Source organism: Oncorhynchus mykiss, chromosome 9 (assembly GCF_057628025.1).
Source record: "Oncorhynchus mykiss isolate SJ-2025 chromosome 9, ASM5762802v1, whole genome shotgun sequence".
Taxonomy (NCBI): domain Eukaryota; kingdom Metazoa; phylum Chordata; class Actinopteri; order Salmoniformes; family Salmonidae; genus Oncorhynchus; species Oncorhynchus mykiss.
Window position 1 is genome coordinate 5199593 of NC_143030.1, and position 12500 is coordinate 5212092.

Below are 12500 nucleotides of genomic sequence, written 5' to 3' on the forward strand. Positions count from 1 at the left end.
ACACACTCCTACCTGGAAGATGAAGATCTTGGGCTTGCCCACCAGACTAGGACAGCGGTCTCCTTTGAAGGTGTGTGTCAAGTCTCGGATGGAGAGTTTGCCGTCTCTAGCGAACACGCACTCATTCTCCCCGTGGCTCAGAAACACACACAGGAAACAATCTGCCTCCGTATGGCTCCAGTTCACAGCTGGAGAGAGAGAGAGTGTGTGTGTGTGTGTGTGTGTGTGTGGAGAGAGAAAAGTACAGACTGAATTTATTCTACACATTACCCTGTCCTCTGGGGACAGTACTTTCATTACCCTGTCCTCTGGGGACAGTACTTTCATTACCCCTGTACTCTGTCCTCTGAGGACAGTACTTTCATTACCCCTGTCCTCTGTCCTCTGGGGACAGTACTTTCATTACCCCTGTCCTCTGTCCTCTGAGGACAGTACTTTCATTACCCCTGTCCTCTGTCCTCTGGGGACAGTACTTTCATTACCCCTGTTCTCTGTCCTCTGGGGACAGTACTTTCATTACTCTGTCCTCTGGGGACAGTACTTTCATTACCCCTGTCCTCTGTCCTCTGGGGACAGTACTTTCATTACCCTGTCCTCTGGGGACAGTACTTTCATTACCTCTGTCCTCTGTCCTCTGGGGACAGTACTTTCATTACCCCTGTCCTCTGGGGACAGTACTTTCATTACCCCTGTCCTCTGGGGACAGTACTTTCATTACCCCTGTCCTCTGGGGACAGTACTTTCATTACCCCTGTCCTCTGGGGACAGTACTTTCATTACCCCTGTCCTTTCATTACCCCTGTCCTCTGGGGACAGTATTTCATTACCCCTGTCCTTTCATTACCCCTGTCCTCTGGGGACAGTACTTTCATTACCCCTGTCCTCTGGGGACAGTACTTTCATTACCCCTGTCCTTTCATTACCCCTGTCCTCTGGGGACAGTACTTTCATTACCCCTGTCCTCTGGGGACAGTACTTTCATTACCCCTGTCCTCTGGGGACAGTACTTTCATTACCCCTGTCCTCTGGGGACAGTACTTTCATTACCCCTGTCCTTTCATTACCCCTGTCCTCTGGGGACAGTACTTTCATTACCCCTGTCCTTTCATTACCCCTGTCCTCTGGGGACAGTACTTTCATTACCCCTGTCCTTTCATTACCCCTGTCCTTTCATTACCCCTGTCCTTTCATTACCCCTGTCCTTTCATTACCCCTGTCCTTTCATTACCCCTGTCCTTTCATTACCCCTGTCCTTTCATTACCCCTGTCCTCTGGGGACAGTACTTTCATTACCCCTGTCCTCTGGGGACAGTACTTTCATTACCCCTGTCCTCTGGGGACAGTACTTTCATTACCCCTGTCCTCTGGGGACAGTACTTTCATTACCTCTGTCCTCTGGGGACAGTACTTTCATTACCCCTGTCCTTTCATTACCCCTGTCCTTTCATTACCCCTGTCCTCTGGGGACAGTACTTTCATTACCCCTGTCCTCTGGGGACAGTACTTTCATTACCCCTGTCCTCTGGGGACAGTATTTTCATTACCCCTGTCCTCTGGGGACAGTACTTTCATTACCCCTGTCCTCTGGGGACAGTACTTTCATTACCCCTGTCCTCTGGGGACAGTACTTTCATTACCCCTGTCCTCTGGGGACAGTACTTTCATTACCCCTGTCCCCTGTCCTCTGGGGACAGTACTTTCATTACCCCTGTCCTTTCATTACCCCTGTCCCCTGTCCTCTGGGGACAGTACTTTCATTACCCCTGTCCCCTGTCCTCTGGGGACAGGACTTTCATTACCCCTGTCCCCTGTCCTCTGGGGACAGTACTTTCATTACCCCTGTCCTTTCATTACCTCTGTCCTCTGGGGACAGTACTTTCATTACCCCTGTCCCCTGTCCTCTGGGGACAGTACTTTCATTACCCCTGTCCTTTCATTACCCCTGTCCCCTGTCCTCTGGGGACAGTACTTTCATTACCCCTGTCCCCTGTCCTCTGGGGACAGGACTTTCATTACCCCTGTCCCCTGGGGACAGTACTTTCATTACCCCTGTCCTTTCATTACCCCTGTCCTCTGGGGACAGTACTTTCATTACCCCTGTCCCCTGTCCTCTGGGGACAGTACTTTCATTACCCCTGTCCTCTGGGGACAGTACTTTCATTACCCCTGTCCTCTGGGGACAGTACTTTCATTACCCCTGTCCTTTCATTACCCCTGTCCTCTGGGGACAGTACTTTCATTACCCCTGTCCTCTGGGGACAGTACTTTCATTACCCCTGTCCTCTGGGGACAGTATTTTCATTACCCCTGTCCTCTGGGGACAGTACTTTCATTACCCCTGTCCTCTGGGGACAGTACTTTCATTACCCCTGTCCTCTGGGGACAGTACTTTCATTACCCCTGTCCTCTGGGGACAGTACTTTCATTACCCCTGTCCCCTGTCCTCTGGGGACAGTACTTTCATTACCCCTGTCCTTTCATTACCCCTGTCCCCTGTCCTCTGGGGACAGTACTTTCATTACCCCTGTCCCCTGTCCTCTGGGGACAGGACTTTCATTACCCCTGTCCCCTGGTGACAGTACTTTCATTACCCCTGTCCTTTCATTACCCCTGTCCTCTGGGGACAGTACTTTCATTACCCCTGTCCCCTGTCCTCTGGGGACAGTACTTTCATTACCCCTGTCCTCTGGGGACAGTACTTTCATTACCCCTGTCCTCTGGGGACAGTACTTTCATTACCCCTGTCCTCTGGGGACAGTATTTTCATTACCCCTGTCCTCTGGGGACAGTACTTTCATTACCCCTGTCCTCTGGGGACAGTACTTTCATTACCCCTGTCCTCTGGGGACAGTAATTTCATTACCCCTGTCCTCTGGGGACAGTACTTTCATTACCCCTGTCCCCTGTCCTCTGGGGACAGTACTTTCATTACCCCTGTCCTTTCATTACCCCTGTCCCCTGTCCTCTGGGGACAGTACTTTCATTACCCCTGTCCCCTGTCCTCTGGGGACAGGACTTTCATTACCCCTGTCCCCTGGGGACAGTACTTTCATTACCCCTGTCCTTTCATTACCCCTGTCCTCTGGGGACAGTACTTTCATTACCCCTGTCCCCTGTCCTCTGGGGACAGTACTTTCATTACCCCTGTCCTCTGGGGACAGTACTTTCATTACCCCTGTCCTCTGGGGACAGTACTTTCATTACCCCTGTCCTTTCATTACCCCTGTCCTCTGGGGACAGTACTTTCATTACCCCTGTCCTCTGGGGACAGTACTTTCATTACCCCTGTCCTCTGGGGACAGTATTTTCATTACCCCTGTCCTCTGGGGACAGTACTTTCATTACCCCTGTCCTCTGGGGACAGTACTTTCATTACCCCTGTCCTCTGGGGACAGTACTTTCATTACCCCTGTCCTCTGGGGACAGTACTTTCATTACCCCTGTCCCCTGTCCTCTGGGGACAGTACTTTCATTACCCCTGTCCTTTCATTACCCCTGTCCCCTGTCCTCTGGGGACAGTACTTTCATTACCCCTGTCCCCTGTCCTCTGGGGACAGGACTTTCATTACCCCTGTCCCCTGGTGACAGTACTTTCATTACCCCTGTCCTTTCATTACCCCTGTCCTCTGGGGACAGTACTTTCATTACCCCTGTCCCCTGTCCTCTGGGGACAGTACTTTCATTACCCCTGTCCTCTGGGGACAGTACTTCCATTACCCCTGTCCTCTGGGGACAGTACTTTCATTACCCCTGTCCTCTGGGGACAGTACTTTCATTACCTCTGTCCTCTGGGGACAGTACTTTCATTACCCCTGTCCTCTGTCCTCTGGGGACAGTACTTTCATTACCTCTGTCCTCTGGGGACAGTACTTTCATTACCCCTGTCCTCTGGGGACAGTACTTTCATTACCCCTGTCCTCTGGGGACAGTACTTTCATTACCTCTGTCCTCTGGGGACAGTACTTTCATTACCCCTGTCCTCTGTCCTCTGGGGACAGTACTTTCATTACCTCTGTCCTCTGGGGACAGTACTTTCATTACCCCTGTCCTCTGTCCTCTGGGGACAGTACTTTCATTACCCCTGTCCTCTGGGGACAGTACTTTCATTACCCCTGTCCTCTGGGGACAGTACTTTCATTACCTCTGTCCTCTGGGGACAGTACTTTCATTACCCCTGTCCTCTGTCCTCTGGGGACAGTACTTTCATTACCTCTGTCCTCTGGGGACAGTACTTTCATTACCCCTGTCCTCTGGGGACAGTAGTTTCATTACCCCTGTCCTCTGGGGACAGTACTTTCATTACCCCTGTCCTCTGGGGACAGTACTTTCATTACCCCTGTCCTCTGGGGACAGTACTTTCATTACCCCTGTCCTCTGGGGACAGTACTTTCATTACCTCTGTCCTCTGGGGACAGTACTTTCATTACCTCTGTCCTCTGGGGACAGTACTTTCATTACCCCTGTCCTCTGGGGACAGTAGTTTCATTACCCCTGTCCTCTGGGGACAGTACTTTCATTACCTCTGTCCTCTGGGGACAGTACAGTACTTTCATTACCCCTGTCCTCTGTCCTCTGGGGACAGTACTTTCATTACCCCTGTCCTCTGGGGACAGTACTTTCATTACCCCTGTCCTCTGGGGACAGTACTTTCATTACCTCTGTCCTCTGGGGACAGTACTTTCATTACCCCTGTCCTCTGTCCTCTGGGGACAGTACTTTCATTACCTCTGTCCTCTGGGGACAGTACTTTCATTACCCCTGTCCTCTGGGGACAGTAGTTTCATTACCCCTGTCCTCTGGGGACAGTACTTTCATTACCCCTGTCCTCTGGGGACAGTACTTTCATTACCCCTGTCCTCTGGGGACAGTACTTTCATTACCCCTGTCCTCTGGGGACAGTACTTTCATTACCTCTGTCCTCTGGGGACAGTACTTTCATTACCTCTGTCCTCTGGGGACAGTACTTTCATTACCCCTGTCCTCTGGGGACAGTAGTTTCATTACCCCTGTCCTCTGGGGACAGTACTTTCATTACCTCTGTCCTCTGGGGACAGTACTTTCATTACCCCTGTCCTCTGTCCTCTGGGGACAGTACTTTCATTACCCCTGTCCTCTGGGGACAGTACTTTCATTACCCCTGTCCTCTGGGGACAGTACTTTCATTACCTCTGTCCTCTGGGGACAGTACTTTCATTACCCCTGTCCTCTGTCCTCTGGGGACAGTACTTTCATTACCTCTGTCCTCTGGGGACAGTACTTTCATTACCCCTGTCCTCTGGGGACAGTAGTTTCATTACCCCTGTCCTCTGGGGACAGTACTTTCATTACCCCTGTCCTCTGGGGACAGTACTTTCATTACCCCTGTCCTTTCATTACCCCTGTCCTTTCATTACCCCTGTCCTCTGTCCTCTGGGGACAGTATTTTCACATCATTAAATCCAGATCAAAATGTTTTCGTTGTGGTTTACCATCGTTTATGACAGCCAGGACCTCCTGTCTGGTCAGGTTGTCATATGGCCTCACAGCAAAACTTAGCTCCTCTAGTCTGGAAAAACACACACACACACACACACACACACACACACACACGTTAAAGACAGAAACACAACAGACAAATGTGTGTGTGGGTGCGTCCGTCCATCTGTCTGTGTGAATCTGTCTGTCTGTTCGTCCTTTTGTGTGACTCTGTGTGTGTACCGTCGCAAGAGGTTGTTCTTGTCAGCTTTGGTACCATGGCGATGAGGGAGGCGGAGCTCTGGCGAGAAGTATTCCTGGTTGAAGATGAGGGCCAGCCCTCTTAGGCTGTATGACATCACATACTCCTCCCCCGGGTCTGACACCTCAATACTACAGGGGGGAGAAAAGAGAGAGAGAGAGAGAAGGGGGAGGTGTGAGAGAAAGAGAGAGAGGAGAGGTGTGAGAGAAGGAGGGGAAAGGTGTGAGAGAAAGAGAGAGAGGAGAGGTGTGAGAGAAAGAGAGAGAGGAGAGGTGTGAGAGAAAGAAGGGAAAGGTGTGAGAGAAAGAGGGGAAAGGTGTGAGAGAAAGAGAGAGAGGAGAGGTGTGAGAGAAAGAGAGAGAGGAGAGGTGTGAGAGAAAGAGGGGAAAGGTGTGAGAGAAAGAGAGAGAGGAGAGGTATGAGAGAAAGAGAGAGAGGAGAGGTGTGAGATAATCCTATATAGTGCATTCTGAAAGTATCGAGACCACATTACTTTTTCCACATTTTGTTACGTCACAGCCTTATTCTAAAATGGATTTTTTTACATTTTATTTCCCCCTCATTAATCTACACATAATAATAAAGCACAAACAGGTTTAGACATTTTTATAAAATGTTTTTTTTTTTTTAATAAAAATGAAATATCACATTTATAAAAGTCTTCAGACCCTTTACTCAGTACTTTGTTGAAGCACCTTTGGCAGCGATTACAGCCTCTAGTCTTCTTGGGTATGATGATACAAGCTTGTCACACCTGTATTTAGAGAGTTTATCCCATTCTTCTCTGCACATCCTCTCAAGCTCTGTCAGGTTGGATGGGGAGCGTCGCTGCACAGCTATTTTCAGGTCTCTAGAGATGTTAGATCGGGTTCAAGTCCGGGCTCTGGCTGGGCCACTCAAGGACATTCAGAGACTTGTCCTGAAGCCACTTCTGCATTGCCTTGGCTGTGTGCTTATGGTCGTTGTCCTGTTGGAAGGTGAATCTTTACCCCAGTCTGAGGTCCTGAGTTCTCTGTAGCAGGTTTTTATCAAGGATCTCTCTGTACTTTACTCTGTTTATCTTTGCCTCGATCCTGACTATTCTCTCAGTCCCTGTCTCTGAAAAACATCCCCACAGCATGATGCTGCCACCACCATGCTTCACCATAGGGATGGTGCCAGGTTTCCTCCAGACGTGATGCCTGCCATTCAAGCTAAAGAGTTCAATCTTGGTTTCATCAGACCACAGAATCTTGTTTCTCATGGTCTGACTCCTTTAGGTGCCTTTTGGCAATCTCCAAGCAGGCTATCATGTGCCTTTTACATCTCCCCTGATTGCTCAGTTTGGCCGGGCGGCCAGCTCTAGGAAGAGTCTTGGTGGTTCCAAACTTCTTCCATTTAAGAATGATGGAGGCCATTGTGTTCTTGGTGAACTTCAATACTGCAGAAATGTTTTGGTACCCTTCCCCAGATCTGTGCCTCGACACAATCCTGTCTTTGAGCTCTAAAAACAATTACTTCGACCTCATGGCTTGGTTTTTGCTCTGACATGCACTGTCAACTGTGGGACCTTTTATACAGACAGGTGTTCGCCTTTTCCAAATCATGTCCAATCAGTTGAATTTACCACAGGTGGACTCCAATCAAGTTGTAGAAACATCTTAAAGATGATCAATGGAAACAGGATGCACCTGAGCTCAATGTCGAGTCTCATAGCAAAGGGTCTGAATACTTATGTAAAGAAGTATTTTTTATAAATTCGCAAACATTTATAAAAACCTGTTTTTGCAATTTGTCATTATGGGGTATTGTGTGTAGATTGATAAGGATAATGATAATAAGGCTGTAACGTAACAAAATGTGGAAAAAGTCAAGGGGTTTGAATGCTTTCCGAATGCAGTGTATATATATATATATATATAACCTTTATATACCTAGACTGGAACAGTGAACTGTAAACATGGTCTGTTCTAGTCTACCAGATTCACACAACACAAGAGTCTTACCTTACAGATTCACTCTTACCCTATCTCATAGACGTCAGGCTCAGCATAGCTCTCTATCAGGGCTGGAATAAAAATTATTTACAATTTTTAAATCTATAATGGTTTCAGTATTAACAGGATAAATATAAAGTATAAAAAATATAAATATATTGACAACATGTAAACCATGTAAACAGAACTGCATCAATAAAGTAGAATGTCCTTGTCGCCTGTAGCGGTAATGAATAATGTCCTTGTCGCCTGTAGCGGTAAGGAGAATCAGGTTCTTCTGTCACTTACCTGTCGATGTCGCAGGCGACCCCGTGACCTCGCTGTCCACCTTGACAACCCGCTCTGTGGATGATCAACATTATAGGCTATACAGGTCAAGTATCAGTCACATTCTGCCGAGGAATCGTAGACCTCAGCTAAGATCTTTTTTTAATTTTAGGGTCGGATTGCAGATAGATTGTCGCTTCCATCAATGTAATTGTCTGCATTCCAATCCCTCATATTTTTTGTGGGTAAATATATATATATATATATATATACATACATACATACAGTTGAAGACGGAAGTTTACATACACCTTAGCCAAATAGAATTGAACTCAAATGCATTTGAGTTTTTTCACAATTCCTGACATTTAATCCTGGTAACAATTCCCTGTCTTAGGTCAGTTAGGATCACCACTTTATTTTAAGAACGTGAAATGTCAGAATAATAGTAGAGAGAATGATTTCTTTCAGCTTTTATTTCTTTCATCACATTCCCAGTGGGTCAGAAGTTTACATACACTCAATTAGTATTTGGCAGCATTGCCTTTAAATTGTTTAATTTGGGTCAAATGTTTCGGGTAGCCTTCCACAACCTTCCCACAATAAGTTGGGTGAATTTTGGCCCATTCCTCCTGACAAGAGCTGGTGTAACTGAGTCAGGTTTGTAGGCCTCCTTGCTCGCACACGCTTTTTCAGTTCTGCCCACAAATGTTCTACAGGATTGAGGTCAGGGCTTTGTGATGGCCACTCCAATACCTTGACTTTGTTGTCCTTAAGACATTATGCCACAACTTTGGAAGTATGCTTGGGGTCATTGTCCATTTGGAAGACCCATTTGCGACCAAGCTTTAACTTCCTGACCGATGTCTTGAGACGTTGCTTCAATACATCCACATAGTTTTCCTTCATTTGGAAGACAGTGCACCAGTCCCTCCTGCAGCAAAGCACCCCCACAACATGATGCTGCCACCCCCGTGCTTCACGGTTGGGATGGTGTTCTTCGGCTTGCAAGCCTCCCCCTTTTTCCTCCAAACGGTCGTTATGGCCAAACAGTTTTGTTTAATCAGACCAGAGGACATTTCTCCAAAAAGTACAATCTTTGTCCCCATGTGCAGTTGCAAACCGTAGTCTGGCTTTTTTATAGTGGTTTTGGAGCAGTGGCTTCTTCCTTGCTGAGCGGCCTTTCAGGTTATGTTGATATAGGACTCGTTTTACTGTGGATATAGACACTTTTGTACCTGTTTCCTCTTGTTAACTATCCATACTTGTTAAATATCCATATTGACTGATCTGTTATTATCTTGTTAACTATCCATATTGACTGATCTGTTATTATCTTGTTAACTATCCATATTGACTGATCTGTTATTATCTTGTTAACTATCCATATTGACTGATCTGTTGTTATCTTGTTAACTATCCATATTGACTGATCTGTTATTATCTTGTTAACTATCCATATTGACTGATCTGTTATTATCTTGTTAACTATCCATATTGACTGATCTGTTATTATCTTGTTAACTATCCATATTGACTGATCTGTTATTATCTTGTTAACTATCCATATTGACTGATCTGTTGTTATCTTGTTAACTATCCATATTGACTGATCTGTTATTATCTTGTTAACTATCCATATTGACTGATCTGTTGTTATCTTGTTAACTATCCATATTGACTGATCTGTTATTATCTTGTTAACTATCCATATTGACTGATCTGTTATTATCTTGTTAACTATCCATATTGACTGATCTGTTATTATCTTGTTAACTATCCATATTGACTGATCTGTTGTTATCTTGTTAACTATCCATATTGACTGATCTGTTGTTATCTTGTTAACTATCCATATTGACTGATCTGTTATTATCTTGTTAACTATCCATATTGACTGATCTGTTATTATCTTGTTAACTATCCATATTGACTGATCTGTTATTATCTTGTTAACTATCCATATTGACTGATCTGTTGTTATCTTGTTAACTATCCATATTGACTGATCTGTTATTATCTTGTTAACTATCCATATTGACTGATCTGTTATTATCTTGTTAACTATCCATATTGACTGATCTGTTATTATCTTGTTAACTATCCATATTGACTGATCTGTTGTTATCTTGTTAACTATCCATATTGACTGATCTGTTATTATCTTGTTAACTATCCATATTGACTGATCTGTTGTTATCTTGTTAACTATCCATATTGACTGATCTGTTATTATCTTGTTAACTATCCATATTGACTGATCTGTTGTTATCTTGTTAACTATCCATATTGACTGATCTGTTATTATCTTGTTAACTATCCATATTGACTGATCTGTTGTTATCTTGTTAACTATCCATATTGACTGATCTGTTATTATCTTGTTAACTATCCATATTGACTGATCTGTTATTATCTTGTTAACTATCCATATTGACTGATCTGTTATTATCTTGTTAACTATCCATATTGACTGATCTGTTGTTATCTTGTTAACTATCCATATTGACTGATCTGTTGTTATCTTGTTAACTATCCATATTGACTGATCTGTTATTATCTTGTTAACTATCCATATTGACTGATCTGTTATTATCTTGTTAACTATCCATATTGACTGATCTGTTATTATCTTGTTAACTATCCATATTGACTGATCTGTTGTTATCTTGTTAACTATCCATATTGACTGATCTGTTATTATCTTGTTAACTATCCATATTGACTGATCTGTTATTATCTTGTTAACTATCCATATTGACTGATCTGTTATTATCTTGTTAACTATCCATATTGACTGATCTGTTATTATCTTGTTAACTATCCATATTGACTGATCTGTTGTTATCTTGTTAACTATCCATATTGACTGATCTGTTATTATCTTGTTAACTATCCATATTGACTGATCTGTTGTTATCTTGTTAACTATCCATATTGACTGATCTGTTATTATCTTGTTAACTATCCATATTGACTGATCTGTTGTTATCTTGTTAACTATCCATATTGACTGATCTGTTATTATCTTGTTAACTATCCATATTGACTGATCTGTTGTTATCTTGTTAACTATCCATATTGACTGATCTGTTGTTATCTTGTTTAACTCTGGTTTACGACATTTTATTTAATAATCCCTTGAAAACGACTCGCAACAAATGGTTTAAGTTGAGCTGTGTGTCTCTCCTTGCCTCCCAGCTGGGAAATTGAACACTCTGCAACTTACTGTAACGTTTCAATGATAACGACCTATTGGAAACCAGTCTAATTGGAATGATAACGACCTATTGGAACAATTGACAACCTGTTTAATGACACCAAGAACAGACACGTTACAATAACGGGATTTAGTTTAAAAAAAATCCTAGTTGTTACTCATCTCGGATCAGTTTACTACTTTTAAGAATGATTGCTGACGCAAAGCAATAAGTGAAAACCCTCTCGCACCGCATGTTGACAGTTTAAACAATTGATGATGACAATGGAGATTGATTAAAAAAACAAATCTATTCTTAGCACGAATAATCATTGATAATGAAACACTGATGATGATAGATGCAGTAGCCCTACCTTGGATATATTGTTGAATATCTGTATTTTCCATAGGATGCTGTTGACTAACTTTCCCGTACACAGCGGGGTTGCGTTCAATCATTCAAATGGCTCCCATTGACGTCTTTTTTTTTTTTAGGATACTAACGGAAATTCCGCCCCGGTAACTTGATTGCCTTTTGGCCAGAACAGTTGGCTACAAATGGACTGCGGGGACGTCAATCAAAAGTTGCTACGATCTACATGAACTTCAGCAAAATCCCATGGGAGAGAGAGAGATAACAGACAGGAGAGACAGGTAGTAGAGAGCAGAGACGGGAGAGAGAAAGCCCTTTGAATTGAATTGAGAGGGAACAGAGAGAAAAGGGGAGGGAGAGCATAGAAAGATAGATAGACAGAGAGAGAGAGAGAGAAATAGAGAGAGAGGTCCACTCTGTATTTAAAGGGACAGTGACAGGGCACAGTAAGAGTCCAAGTTCACATATGCAGGAAAACTACACCATAAACCCTTTACTAAAAATAAACACAAACATCAAATCAAGAAATAAAATCATGTAACAAACAACTGGGTTCTCAAGTTCTTTATTGACATCATCCAGCATAAACAACGTATAACATTGTAATAACGATTTATTATGTATGAATAGGCTATATCGCTCAAATTCAAATCTGGACCTCGAAGCCAGTTCAACTGCTTTTTTCCTATTGTTCCCCTCTAATCAGGGCCTGATTTAGACCTGGGACACCAGGTGGGTGATTCTCCTCTAATCAGGGCCTGATTTAGACCTGGGACACCAGGTGGGTGATTCTCCTCTAATCAGGGCCTGAATTAGACCTGGGACACCAGGTGGGGTGGTATTAATGATCAGGGACTGATTTAGACCTGGGACACCAGGTGGGGTGATATTAATGATCAGGGCCTGATTTAGACCTGGGACACCAGGTGGGGTGGTATTAATGATCACGGACTGATTTAGACCTGGGAC

At 44.1% G+C, this 12500-nt stretch overlaps 2 protein-coding genes and 1 long non-coding RNA gene across 7 annotated transcripts in view; 1 reads left to right on the plus strand and 2 right to left on the minus strand.

Annotated features, from left to right (window-relative positions):
• Positions 1–8051, minus strand: part of LOC110513604 (caspase-6) — a 15107-nt gene extending 7056 nt beyond the window's left edge. Inside the window, exons 1-4 of the mRNA XM_090185660.1 lie at positions 7981–8051; positions 5698–5847; positions 5469–5545; positions 13–188 (exon numbers count right to left, since the gene is read on the minus strand). Of these exons, the coding sequence (XP_090041786.1) occupies positions 13–188; positions 5469–5545; positions 5698–5847; positions 7981–8051 (474 nt within the window). The remainder of the gene's footprint in view (positions 1–12; positions 189–5468; positions 5546–5697; positions 5848–7980) is intronic.
• Positions 8052–11786: 3735 nt separating this feature from the next.
• The window catches only part of LOC149980720 (uncharacterized), a 1727-nt gene continuing 1013 nt past the window's right edge, over positions 11787–12500 (plus strand). For both annotated transcript variants that reach the window (XR_016483018.1, XR_016483017.1), the window contains exon 1: positions 11787–12500. This exon is cut by the window's right edge and continues 459 nt beyond it. This is a non-coding gene — a long non-coding RNA (uncharacterized LOC149980720).
• Positions 12081–12500, minus strand: part of LOC149980721 (complement factor I-like) — a 48376-nt gene continuing 47956 nt past the window's right edge. For all 4 annotated transcript variants that reach the window (XM_090183323.1, XM_090183325.1, XM_090183324.1 and 1 more), the window contains exon 15: positions 12081–12500. This exon is cut by the window's right edge and continues 1363 nt beyond it. The gene's annotated coding sequence lies outside the window, so the exon portion shown is untranslated.